This window comes from Pseudopipra pipra, chromosome W, assembly GCF_036250125.1.
Source record: "Pseudopipra pipra isolate bDixPip1 chromosome W, bDixPip1.hap1, whole genome shotgun sequence".
Classification (NCBI taxonomy): domain Eukaryota; kingdom Metazoa; phylum Chordata; class Aves; order Passeriformes; family Pipridae; genus Pseudopipra; species Pseudopipra pipra.
The window spans coordinates 13,049,117-13,061,618 of NC_087580.1; the positions used below are offsets into that span (position 1 = coordinate 13,049,117).

At 61.1% G+C, this 12,502-nt stretch overlaps 3 protein-coding genes and 1 long non-coding RNA gene across 4 annotated transcripts in view; 2 read left to right on the plus strand and 2 right to left on the minus strand.

The window, feature by feature from the left end:
* Positions 1-12,502, plus strand: part of LOC135404849 (hydrocephalus-inducing protein-like) — a 102,782-nt gene that overhangs the window by 54,180 nt on the left and 36,100 nt on the right. The gene's annotated exons all lie outside the window — the stretch shown is intronic.
* On the minus strand, positions 58-1,672 carry LOC135406164 (uncharacterized). Its single transcript, XR_010426184.1, has 3 exons — positions 1,446-1,672; positions 792-956; positions 58-368 (listed from the first exon to the last, which is right to left on the minus strand). It is a non-coding gene; the product is annotated as an uncharacterized LOC135406164 (long non-coding RNA).
* LOC135406110 (zinc finger protein 660-like) lies at positions 6,063-6,637 on the plus strand. The gene is made up of 2 exons (XM_064640658.1): positions 6,063-6,138; positions 6,324-6,637. The coding sequence occupies exons 1-2, from the start codon at positions 6,087-6,089 to the stop codon at positions 6,635-6,637; spliced, it is 366 nt and encodes a 121-aa protein (XP_064496728.1). The 5' UTR covers positions 6,063-6,086.
* Positions 7,044-8,114, minus strand: LOC135406304 (kelch-like protein 10). Its single transcript, XM_064640721.1, has 2 exons — positions 7,809-8,114; positions 7,044-7,715 (listed from the first exon to the last, which is right to left on the minus strand). The coding sequence occupies exons 1-2, from the start codon at positions 7,884-7,886 to the stop codon at positions 7,044-7,046; spliced, it is 750 nt and encodes a 249-aa protein (XP_064496791.1). The 5' UTR covers positions 7,887-8,114.

Below are 12,502 nucleotides of genomic sequence, written 5' to 3' on the forward strand. Positions count from 1 at the left end.
GTTAAAAGGGAAGCTTCAGACACTGCTAAGGGGCAAAGGAGATAAGGAGGAGGGCTGTGCACTCGCCATCCCATGGAGGCACTGGCAGAGGGTCGCTGCGGAGCTGAGGACGATGGACCTCGTTTGGCAAGATGAGCGTGAAGCACAGGCATCACCTCCTCCCCTGCAGCTCACCTGGCAGGTCTCTCGAGGGTTGAGTCACTCTGCAGTCGGCTTTTCATTGGCTCAGGTGAACTTCGGGGTGTTTCTGGGGAGTGATCCTGGAGACTTTTCGGGCTCTGGGGGGAGTTTGGCTTTTCCTTGCTAGACTTGTGTCTGCTCGTGGCTTTCCCCTCCTTCAAGTGGTCCTGTGCCTCTGCCTCTGGGGCCTTGGCATAAGGGGAGAGAAAAAAGAGAGAGAGAGGTGAGACCTGCCCTGAGACACCCCCCTCCTGGAAAGCAGAATGGGGGATTTGTTAGCCAACAGGAGAGAGAATAAATAATCACCAGTGCCCATGGACTTGGTCTTCCTTATTGGCCTTTGTCTTGCCTCGGACACCCCTCCTTACCCAGGACTCTCTCCCCACCAAGGACCCTTGGGTTGATGGGTTTAAGCCATTTTTTTCCTGTTGTCTTACAGAACTGCTCTGTGCCTCCAGCAGAGCCGTCTCTTTTCTCTCATCCCTGGTGGAAAGGATGCCTGCAGACATGGGGCCCCATCACATCTTCACTGCCCCTCTATGGTGACCCTTTTCCATCCAACCTGTCCCCTGCCCTGGCACCCTCACTGAAGGCACAAAAGGAATACCCACCACATCATCTTCTGCAGCAGCACCCTCAGGTTCAACAAGGATGAAGTGTCTGAGGTCTTCTGTTGCTGTGGGGACTCTGTCCTCCTCTGGGTAGGGGACCACAGAGAAAAGAGAGCCAGGGGGAATGGGAGGCCCTAAGGGACCCAGTCCCAGAGAGTCCAGAATCTAAAACCAAAGAGAAAAGCCTGTTTATACTCCTGTCACCTTCATTCTCACACTCCTTCCCTAAAGGCCCTGAGCTTTTGGCAGTGGAGTTTTTGATTTATACAGAGTACAAGTGCTTTTTTATGCCCAGTGGGTCAGCAGGCTCCAGAGCAGAGGCAGGACCTACAGTGGGACCAAGAGAGAAACCTCTCCCAAGTGACTCAGTGAAGAGAACAATGCCTGGGAGCTGCCCTGCCCTGGGACCATTTTTAATGATTTCCAGACTGAGAAACTCTCTGAACAGATGGGATGCTTGGACACAGAGCACTCCCACTTTCCACACATCTGAGGGAGGCTGAGGACCTCCCCATCCACAGAGATACTGCGGAGCTATTGTGGAACATCATCAGTGGCCTTGACAAGGATCTGTGTTCTTATCACCTGGGGGGCACACTGTTCCAGGGCCCCAGACCACGGCAAGTTCAGCATCTGAGCCTTGCAGGCTTTTACCTGCTTTGGTGGTGGCAGCTTCTTGCTCTTCAGGATCCTCCTAAACACCTTTTCACGACGCGTGACGTGGAAGTCCAAGCAGGGCACTCCGGCATCCTGGCTTCTGACTGAGCCTTCTGCAACTTCCCCTTCCCGCTGAAGACTCTTGTGGCTGCCATGTTTTTCCAGAGGCTTCTTCTCTGGCTTCTCCGGAGACTTACTGCTCTTCTTCTCATCTTTGTGTTTAGGGGAAGACTGTGACTTGTCTGGCACTTGGTTTATGATACCCTGAACCCTGTCCCAGGATGACAGAATATGTCTGATCCTGTTCTGCCCATGGATCCAGCTTGGCCAGGTCCCTCTGCAGAGCCCTCCTGCCTTCCAGCACATCAACACACCCCCAGCTTGGGGTCACCTGCACATTTGCTGATGAAATGCCTGGTTCTGCAGCAGCTGCAGATGCTCAAGGGGCAGCAGGACCAAGTCAGGGGCCTGGGGGGGCCTGGGGAGCTTTGGGGTGTGGGAGGGTCCTGGGGGAGCTGGGGAGGGGCTTTGGGGACCGGGGATTTAGACCTGGACAGACCAGTACAGACCAGGACAGACCAGTAGCTCCTCACTGCTCCCCAGATCTCTCCTGGAGCTGGGCCATGTTGTCGTGGGACACCTGAGGACCCCCCAGTGCCCTCCCAGTACAGCCCAGTGCCCCCTGTACAGCCCACTGTGTTCCTGTCCCAGGGTGCTGGGTGACCCCTCTTGGGGGAGGTTGGAAGGGATTTGAGGGGGGAGCTGGGGGAGATTTGGGGGGATCTTGGGGTGTTGGATGGGAATTTTGGGGTTTTGGCGGGCTTTGGGTACATTTGGAGGAGTTAAAAGGTCTTGAGGGCATTGGGGGGTGAAATGGATCTGTAGGGGGAGAGGATTAAATGGAAAAGGGGGGTTGGGGGACATTTGAGGGGGTTAAATGGGCCTGGGGGGGGAGAGGATGGGCAGCACCACCAGTAGGTGAGTCCTGAGACCCCCCCTGGTGTCCCCAAGACCCTCTTTGTGTCCCCAGTTCCCTCCTTAACACCCCAAAGACCCCCCCGGTGTCTCCATTTTCCCCAGGGCCTCCCCATGGCCCCAATTCCCCCCTTGACAACCCCAATTCCACTGTCCCCAAACTCCTCCCCACTGTCCCCAAACTCCTCCCCACTGTCCCCAAACTCCATCCCTGATGTCCCCAACCCTCCATCTCACCCCAGGAGCCCCCCATGGACCCTCTGAGCACAAAAACGTCCCCTCTCCCCCCCACACTCACAGAAAGGCCAAGGGCGTCTGGGGACACCTTGGGGACAGTTGGGGGGCTTTGCAGGGCACTGGGGGATTACTGGGGGATACTGGGACACACTGGGGGGAAGCAGGGGGCACTGGGAGGGACTGGGGGGTTACTGGGGCATTACCAGGACACACGGGGGGACACTGGGAGGTTTCTGGGCCATACTGGGGGTTACTGGGTGCTCACTGCAGGATGACTGGGCCATACTGGGGGGCAGTGGGAAGTCACTTGGACACACTGGCTGGTCACTGAGGGGGTTACTGGGCCGTACTGAGGGTCACTGGGATATACTGGGGGCACTGGGATCCCCTTACCCGGATGTGGTCCGTCACCCCCCCGCACTTTTGGGGGCACCCCCAGGACCTCTCCCCTGAGGGCTGGGAGATCCCCTGAACCCCACTGCTGGGCTTTAGGGGACCCCGGGACCCCTTCCCTGTGAGGTCTCTGTGTGCTGAGTGTTGGGGGTCTCTGGGGTTCGAGGGGGCATTAAGATCCCCTTTCCCTGGGGTCGGTCCGCCGGGCCGGCAGGGGGCGCTGTGGCGGGAGGGGTAATGGCGGGTCGCGCAGAGCCTCATGGGAGTTGATGTTCCCTCTTGAGGACTCCGCCGGCGCCTGCGCAGTGCAGCCAGGGCGTTAGCAAAGTTCCCCCCTCCGCTCGCTGGTTCCAGGCCTGCGCTCTGACCCTCGGGAACCCCCGAACCCCTTGGCTAAACCCTCCCGAGCCCTCCAGCCTTTCCACCCGCAGCCGCGCTCCCCGCAGCCCCCGAGGGGATCCCCAGAGCCCCGCTCTCCCGCAGGCCCCGCAATCTCCCCCAGCGCAGCCGCACCTTCCACCATCATGGCTTCCGCCCGCCCGCCCGCCGGGGCTGTGTCCGGGACCGGCCGTGCCCTGGGGCGGGGCTTTGCTGCACTTTGGTGTTAAACCCAACAAACTGCGAGGGGGGACAACCCCAGAAACCAGGGACTGGCTTCCTTTTCCCGCACAGATGTGGAAAGCCAAGTCCCGGCTGCCCCCCGGCCGCCTCCAGCGCCTTCCACAGCTCCAGCCTCATCCCTCCTCCTCTCCCCTTTACTCGGCACCAGGTTCTCCCTCCTCCTCTCCCTGCCAGCTCGGAGGAAGGAGATTTCCCCCCCAGCACCCCCTGCCCCCTCGCCCTGTCCTGTTGGGCCCAGTTGGTATTTCTGGGGCCGCCTGCCCGCGCAGCCGGACCCGCCGTGCGCTGGCGGTTCCGAGGGAGCCCCATGGAATTCTTGCAAGGATTCCTGGGCTGGGCTGGCCCTGCCTGGGGGCCCGGGGCCACCAAAGCCGCTCCCTCACTGCCCTCCTCATCCGGGCAGGGCACAGAACACAGAAGGAAAGGCTGGCAGGTTGGGATAAGGGCAGGGAGAGGTCACTCATCCGCCGCTGTCATGGGCACGAGAGACATGACCTGGGGAAATGACTGAATTTGTGACCAATCGAATCAGAGCAGGAGAACGGGAAGGAAATCAAATCCTACAAAACCATCGGGTTTCACTTCATCCCTGATTTCCTCCCTTTCCCCCCCCACCCCGGTGGCCCAGGGAGATGGGAATGGGGGATATGGTCAGTTCATCCCATGTTTGTGCTGCTGCTTCAACCTCAGGGAGAGGAGTCCTTCCCCTGCTCCATCCAGCCTGGCTCCCTCCCACAGGAGACAGTCCTCCATGGACTTCTTCAACCTGAGTCCTTGCAATGGGATCAGTCCCTCAGGAACAGGCTGTTCCAGTGTGGGTCTTTCCATGGGGTCAGTCCCTCAGGAACAGGCTGTTCCAGTGTGGGTCCGTTCCATGGGATCACTCCCTCAGGAACAGGCTGTTCCAGTGTCAGTCCCTTCCATGGGATCAGTCCCTCAGGAACAGGCTGTTCCAGTGTCAGTCCCTTCCATGGGATCAGTCCCTAGGAACAGGCTGTTCCAGTGTGGGTCCTTCCATGGGATCAGTCCCTCAGGAACAGGCTGTTCCAGTGTGGATCCCTTCCATGGGGTCAGTCCCTCAGGAACAGGCTGCTCCAGTGTGGATCCCCCACAGGGTCACAAGTCCTGCCAGCAAATCTGCTCCAGTGTGGGCTCCTCCCCGGGCTGCAGGGGGGTCTCTGCTCCAGCCTGGACTCACCCACAGGTCACAGGCCCTTCAGCTCGAGTTCACACGGAGTTGCAGCCACCAAGGAGCCCCAGACTCTGACACACAGCCAGGAGCCCCAGACAGCACCAGCAGCTGCAAATTTCAGCAGCACATCCCAGACACATCTGTGGCTATCTCCAACACTCCCAGCCCCACCCTGGACACCAAAAAAGGCTGTTGTGGTTTCACCCCATGCAGCCCCCAAGCCCCTCCCGGCCGCTCCTCACTCCCCCACCAGCAGGACCCTGGAGAGAACTGGGAGGGGAAAACCTGGAAAACTCGTGGGTTGAGAGAAAGACACTTTAATAAGGACAAGCAGAAGCTGCACGCAGGAGCAAAACAAAACAGGGGATTCATTCCCTGCTTCCCACGGTTGGGCAGGTGTTCAGCACCTCCAGGAGAGCAGGGCCCTATCCCATGGAATGGGGACTTGGGAAAACGATCTCCATCCCTCTAAACCTGTCCCAGCTGTGTCCCCTCCCAACCTCCCCCCCACCCCCAGCCACTCCCCAGTGTGTCTGTGCCAGGGGCAGGAAAGGCCTTGGCTCTGGGGAGGCTCAGCACTAACCAAACCACCTCTGTGTTCTCAAGCCTGTGCTCAGCACAAGCCCAACCCCAGCCCCACAGCAGCCCCTGCAAAGAAAATTAACTCCACCCCGGCCCAAAGCAGCACATTCTGGCCCTTATTCCACACCAGTCCCATCATGCCCAGGCCCCACATGACTCAATACAACTTCACCCCCCACCACCCCCTTCCCATTCTTTGCTAGAACACACAGGTCTCCTTCCCTTAGTCTGTGCACCACCCCTGCAAAATGTCCATCAAATGGCCCCAAAATGTCTGTTCAATTCCTCCAGTCCAGTCCTTTGGGCTCCCCCTGTTCTGCTGGTCCCTCGGGGCAGGAGAGGGGCTGTGTGTGGGGAGTTCCTGGGCACCAAAGGCAGCTCAAGTCGGTCCCTGCTGCCCTGCAACTGCTGCTTGGGAGGCTCCTCCTGCACTGCTTGCTATTTCTGAAAGGGATTTTTGCCTGAATCTTGGTGGTTTCAGTTTTTCTGGGCTGAATCTTGGTGTTTTGGAGGTTTTTATGGTCACAGGATGCCCACTGAGTTCTAGAGATGAACTTGGGCAGGAGGAACCCCCAAGCCAACTTGCTCAGCTCTTGTTTCCCCCCCATCAGGATTTGTCCTTCCCAAAGCTTGGGCGGATGGAGGAGGAGGCTGCGAGGAAGAGGAAGATGCCTTGGGCCCCCCAGGCAGGTGAGGAGGCAGTCAGTGCCCCTTTGGGCGGGTGTTGTGCTGGCTCTGTCAGCCGAGCATGGCCCCGGCTGCAGGACAACCCCGCTGGCGCCGCCGTCCTGCCGGGGCCGGAGTTGGGGGGATGTCCTTGGCCTTCCCTGTGGGCCGGAGGCAAATCCCCTCCCTGTCCTTGCTTCCTACCCCAGGCCCCGAGCTGAGGACGGAGAGCCCGGAGGACAAATCCCCCCATGAGACCCTGGTGGGAGAGGCCGTTTTGAAGGGCTCCCCGGCGCAGGAAGGCAGCGGGGAGGAAAAGGGCCGGAGATCCTCCCGCAGGAGGGGCTCCAAAGCCAGCCCAGGGTGCTGTGAGGAGGAAAGACCCAGCCTGTGCCAGGAAGGCGGCCAGAGCTTGAGCCAGAGCTCGGACCTGGTGGTCCCTGAGCAGCCTCCCAGCAGGGAGAAGCGCTTCAGGTGCTTGGAGTGTGGGAAGAGCTTCAGGAAGAGCTCCCACCTGCTCTGACACCAGCACATCCACACTGGGGAACGCCCCTACCCATGTGGGGAATGTGCAAAGAGCTTCAGGCAGATCTCCAACCTGATCCGACACAAGTGCATCCACAGTGGGGAACGAGCCTTACACTTGTGGGGAATGCAGGAAAAGTCTCAGGCAGAAGTCCCACCTCTGCAGAGACCAGCTCATCCATACCGGGTAACGTCCCTAGAAGTGTGAGAATGTGGGAAGAGGTTTCACACCAGGTCAGATCTCCATAAGCACCAGTGGACACACACTGATGAGAGGCCCTTCTGCTGCACCTCCCACCTCATTACCCAGCGGCGCATCCACACCGGGGAGAGGCCCTACAAGTGTGGGGAGTGTGTGGGAAGAGCTTCGGTCAGAGTGGACAGTTGTTGACAGTTGACAGTTCTCACCAGTAAGAGAAGCCGTCGAGTGCCCCGACTGCAGGAAGAGCTTCAGCTGCTGCTTCCCCCCCGAATGAAGCCCCTGATGGGGAGGCAACCCCTGGAGTCCAGTGACTGTCACTCCATCCCTGGTTGGTGTCTGGGTCGTAGCGCTCTGCTGTGTTGAGCTCTATGGACCCGTCAAACCCTCCCATGGCGTAGATGAAGTTGTCCACGACGGTGACGCTGATGTAGCAGCGCCGCAACTGCATGGGTGCCACCTGCTGCCACGTCTTCTGGAGTGGGTCAAACCGCTTAATGATGTCTAAATAATCTGTGCCATCAAATCCGACGATGACGTAGATGTAGCCTTTCAAATACACTGAGCCGTGGAAGGCAACAGGGCTCTCTTGCTCCCAGGGGGTGTTCAGCCACTTGTCGGTGCGGCCGTCGTAGGTCTCGATGGCGCTGGTGGCGCTGCCCCCGCTCCAGCCCCCGATGGCAAAGAGGATGGCGTAGGGCAGGCGCGGCCAGGAGAGTGGGTTGGTGTTGGCCGAGGAGCTCTGGCCATCCGAGTTCAGGTCGTAGACTTCTGACAGGGCACTGATGAGATCTTTGCACCCAGCATTGTCCTTCACGTACTCGTGAGCTTTGACGTTGTTCATGAAGTAGTCAGACGGTAGGAGTGCCAGTCGAACCTGGAACATGCAAGGAGGAGGTTAGAATACTAATGCTGATGGTTTCCCCCTCGGCAGCCTTTGGGGACAGCTTCAAAGCTGTGCTGCACCCACCTTGTCCAGCAAGCAGGCGATGTACTGCCTCCTGTTCTGCGGGTCGTGAGCGATCCACCTCAGCACAGCCTCGAGCATGGCTTCTTCTCACCTCACGTTGAGCTCGTCCTTCTCGATGATATGTGCCAGCTCCTCAGCAGAGAGGGCTAGGAACTCCTCGGACACCTGGGACACCTCCTCGAAGTGATGCAGGATGTACGCGCAGGCGGCTGCGCGCAGGTCGGGGCAGTAGTAATAGTCGGTGAATCTGCAGATGCCAATGCAGTTCTCAAAGCACAGTCTGGAACGGAGGAACTCGCAGCACAGGTTGACAGGTTGACAGCGGCTGCGCGGCCCGGCGGGAGCGGAGCGGGAGCGATGGTGAGCGGGGTCCGCGGGCCGGGAGCCCGGGCTGGGGCAGCGGCGGCCCCGGGGCTGGGCGGGGGAGCGCGGCCAGGAGGGCGCTGGAGGCTCCTCGGTCCCACCAGGGCGGCACCGAGCGGGGTCTCTGCTCTGCCCGCAGGTGCCCGAGCTGGAGAAAGCCACAGTCCGGATCCGGCAGCCCGAGCGCGTGCGGGGGATCATTTGGACCCTCTGGGAGCAGGGGGTGGCCAAGCTGCAGGGAAGCCCTGCTTCAGCACCACTTGCCCTGGCCGTGGAGCTGCCAGGTGGGCACTGGAGCCCTGTCCCTGCTGACAGCAGCCCCAGGGGGGTTGCCCCCTCCATCCCTCCGTGCCGTGGCCCCTTACCCACGCCGATGCTGCCGTAGCCCAGGTGGGGCCCAGGTGACGCCGCTCGTTCACGCACATGCCCTGCAGCCCCCTGTCCATGCCGGTGATCAGCCGCCCCACGCCCACCACGCCGGCCACTGTGGCCCCTCGGTCATGGCTGGGGCGAAGGGACAGGCCCGTCAGAGGTGTAAAAAGGATGAAGCTCCCAAAGCTGCTGGGGGGGGGCAGAGTGGGGGCACAGGGCTGCCTCCTCCCCGAGGTGCAGGTAGCCCACCACAGCCCATGAGCCTCTGTGCTGCAGGCAGAATCCACAGCTCAAAAACACGCATCCTGATGGGCTCAATCCTGCGCTGTTGGGGGGCAGCTGCCCCCTGCAGCACTGCTCAGGGCTCCAGCTTGACCCTGCACCTCCAGAACCCATCAGCTGCCTTCCCAGGTCTCACCCACAGAGCTGGGCTGAAGGCCAGCAGCGCCCAGGCTTCCTGCTGCTTCCAAACCATTTTGCATATGGCACATTGGAGCTTTGTGCAGCAAGGAGGAAAGACAACGTCCCGGCCTCATTTTTAAACTGCAGATTTGTTTTTATTTTTAGATCTCGAAAAACTCTAAGAAATAAGTGGAGACATCTCAGGTAAATCGAAGTCCTTAATCCCCTTGTTTCTGTGTCCCCGGTTCTCCCCCTGCTCACGGTGCTGCAAACCAGGGGCTGCCCCAGGCCCCGGTCCCAACCAGTCTGGGCAGAGCAGGAGGGATGCGGGGCCAAGGGACACTGAGTGGAGCAAAGCCTCTGGGGTAATGGCAGGTTTCTCCACTGCCACGTCTCAAAGTGCTTTAAGTGTTTTCCTGCCTGTGCAGCACAAGCAGATACATGTTCCTGAGTGCAGAACGTCCCACTTAGGGCCAAATCCTGCCTGTGCCCGGTACAGGCTCCCACACGGCACTGTAGAGCTGAGGGCATGCCAGGCTCCCCGAGGGGCTGGGGGGAGCTGGGGGACACGGCAGGGCAGCCAGGCAGGGGCTGGGGGAAGGGGCTGCAGCCTGGGTTGAGGTTTTGCTTGAGGCCCCCCCAGGCTGACACGTGTACAGGGCTCCCCGGGTCCATGTGCTCACCCCAGCATCCATCAAAAGCCTTTCTTGGGGGGGATCTGGGCACTGTCTGGAGCGGGCAGCTGCCTGCCCTGGCCTGGCTGCCCCTGTCCTGGGGCTGGGGGATGCATGCGGGGTCCCCGCAGCTGCCCGCCCGCCCCGGGATGCGGGTGGGGGCTGGAGGAGACATGCAGGGTCCCGCCGCAGCTGCCCCCCGCATGCAGCCGGCACAGAGCCGTGGGCGATACCTGGAGTCAAACTTTTTGCCATCTTTAAAGGTCCCATTGTAGTGCTAGCGAATGAAATCCCCCATCTGTGCCTCCCGCAGGCAGATTTTGGGGATATAGTATCTGTCTATCACCACGTCTTCCCAGCGCCGGGGCCCCCAGGATGCCCAGGAGGAGGAGGAGGACGAGGCAGTGGCTGCCCGGGGCCATGGCCATGGCGCTGGGGCTGCGGCGGCAGAAGGGCCCAGCGCGGGAAGGCGGAGAAGGGGGGTCCGGGACGCCCCTTCCCTGCCTGGGACGCCCCTTCCCTTCGCTTTCCCTCCCTTCCCTTCCCCTGCACCCGCCCAGCCCGGCCCTCTTGGAATTTCTGTAGACGTGTCGCTCATCTCCCTCTCCATGTTGGAGGACCTGAAGTAGGTACTGTAACAACAGAGGATGAGCTTGTGAGCCTTGAATTCCACTCCGTTAACTCTTACGATGACATCACTGAATGTCCCTTCAAGGCGGAGCTCATTGGCTATGCTCCACTTGCTTTTGCTCATCTCTATCTCCATGTTGGAGGATGACATGGGTTAGTGGTGGCCTTGGCAGTGCTGAGGGACGGTTCTCTGCGGGCATTTCCCGCACAGGGTTCCGCGACTCCGCGTCCCCGGCGCTGCGGGGCGGGCTTTCAAAAGAACTCAGAACTCCACCCTCGTCAGGCACCGGGGCATCCACACCAGGGAGAGACCCTACACGTGTGGGGAGTGTGGGAAGAGCTTTGCCCAGAGTGGACACTTGTCCAAACACCAATGGACCCACCCGTAAGAGAGCCAGCGAGTGGGTTCAGCGCTGGATGTTTGTAGGCAACACCAGAGTGTTCCACACACGACAGCGAGGTCCACTGCCTCTGACTGCAACGTGGGGGATAGCCGAGCACCCACCAGACAGTCATCCTCCAACATGGTTGGAGAGGAAGATGAGTGAAGGGAATTGGAGCATTGCCAATGAGCTCCGCCTTGAAGGGACATTCTGTGATGCCATCATAAGCGTGGATGGGGTAGAATTCAAGGCGCACAAGCTCATCCTCTGTTGTTGCAGTACCTACTTCAGGTCCTCCAACATGGAGAGGGAGATGAGCGACACGTCTACAGAAATTCCAAGAGGGCCGGGCTGGGCGGGTGCAGGGGAAGGGACGTTGTCTTTCCTCCTTGCTGCACAAAGCTCCAATGTGCCATATGCAAAATGGTTTGGAAGCAGCAGGAAGGCTGGGAGCTGCTGGCCTTCAGCCCAGCTCTGTGGGTGAGACCTGGGGAGGCAGCTGATGGGTTCTGGAGGTGCAGGGTCAAGCTGGAGCCCTGAGCAGTGCTGCAGGGGGCAGCTGCCCCCCAACAGCGCAGGATTGAGCCCATCAGGATGCGTGTTTTTGAGCTGTGGATTCTGCCTGCAGCACAGAGGCTCATGGGCTGTGGTGGGCTACCTGCACCTCGGGGAGGGGGCAGCCCTGTGCCCCCACTCTGCCCCCCCCCCAGCAGCTTTGGGAGCTTCATCCTTTTTTGCACCTCTGATGGGCCTGTCCCTTCGCCCCAGCCATGACCGAGGGGCCACCAGTGGCCGGCGTGGTGGGCGTGGGGCGGCTGATCACCGGCATGGACAGGGGGCTGCAGGGCATGTGCGTGAACGAGCGGCGTCACCTGGGCCCCACCTGGGCTACGGCAGCATCGGCGTGGGTAAGGGGCCACGGCACGGAGGGATGGAGGGGGCAACCCCCCTGGGGCTGCTGTCAGCAGGGACAGGGCTCCAGTGCCCACCTGGCAGCTCCACGGCCAGGGCAAGTGGTGCTGAAGCAGGGCTTCCCTGCAGCTTGGCCACCCCCTGCTCCCGGAGGGTCCGGAGGGTCCCCCGCACGCGCTCGGGCTGCCGGATCCGGACCGTGGCTTTCTCCAGCTCGGGCACCTGCGGGCAGAGCAGAGACCCCGCTCGGTGCCGCCCTGGTGGGACCGAGGAGCCTCCAGCGCCCTCCTGGCCGCGCTCCCCCGCCCAGCCCCGGGGCCGCCGCTGCCCCAGCCCGGGCTCCCGGCCCGCGGACCCCGCTCACCATCGCTCCCGCTCCGCTCCCGCCGGGCCGCGCAGCCGCGGGGCGGGGCCGGGGGGGCGGGCTTGGAACGCGGCCGCGGGGCCGGGGGGGACTCGGGGCGTGCTCGGGGTAGGGGGTGCGGGGGGACCCCCCGTGCCCCGGCTGCGCCTCCGCCCGGCGCCCGCAGCAGCGCGGGGCGGGACCGGCGGTTTCGTTTCTGCCGCAGCGAGCGGGGAGGGCGAAACAGAAAGGAAAGGTTCCAATAAAGAAGCCGCCGGCAGGGCCCGGCACTGAACCGCCCCGCAGCGCCGGGGACGCGGAGTCGCGGAACCCTGTGCGGGAAATGCCCGCAGAGAACCGTCCCCCAGCACTGCCAAGGCCACCACTAACCCATGTCATCCTCCAACATGGAGATAGAGATGAGCAAAAGAAAGTGGAGCATAGCCAATGAGCTCCGCCTTGAAGGGACATTCAGTGATGTCATCGTAAGAGTTAACGGAGTGGAATTCAAGGCTCACAAGCTCATCCTCTGTTGTTGCAGTACCTACTTCAGGTCCTCCAACATGGAGAGGGAGATGAGCGACACGTCTACAGAAATTCCAAGAGGGCCGGGCT

Bases quoted from the DNA above. Each gene is read 5' to 3' on its own strand.
- LOC135406110 (XM_064640658.1), top strand. From the start codon at position 6,087: ATGGAGGAGGAGGCTGCGAGGAAGAGGAAGATGCCTTGGGCCCCCCAG. The intron at 6,139-6,323 runs GTGAGGAGGCAG...TTCCTACCCCAG, and splicing joins GCCTTGGGCCCCCCAGGCAG to GCCCCGAGCTGAGGACGGAG.
- LOC135406304 (XM_064640721.1), bottom strand. From the start codon at position 7,886: ATGCTCGAGGCTGTGCTGAGGTGGATCGCTCACGACCCGCAGAACAGG. The intron at 7,716-7,808 runs GTGGGTGCAGCA...TGCATGTTCCAG, and splicing joins TCGCCTGCTTGCTGGACAAG to GTTCGACTGGCACTCCTACC.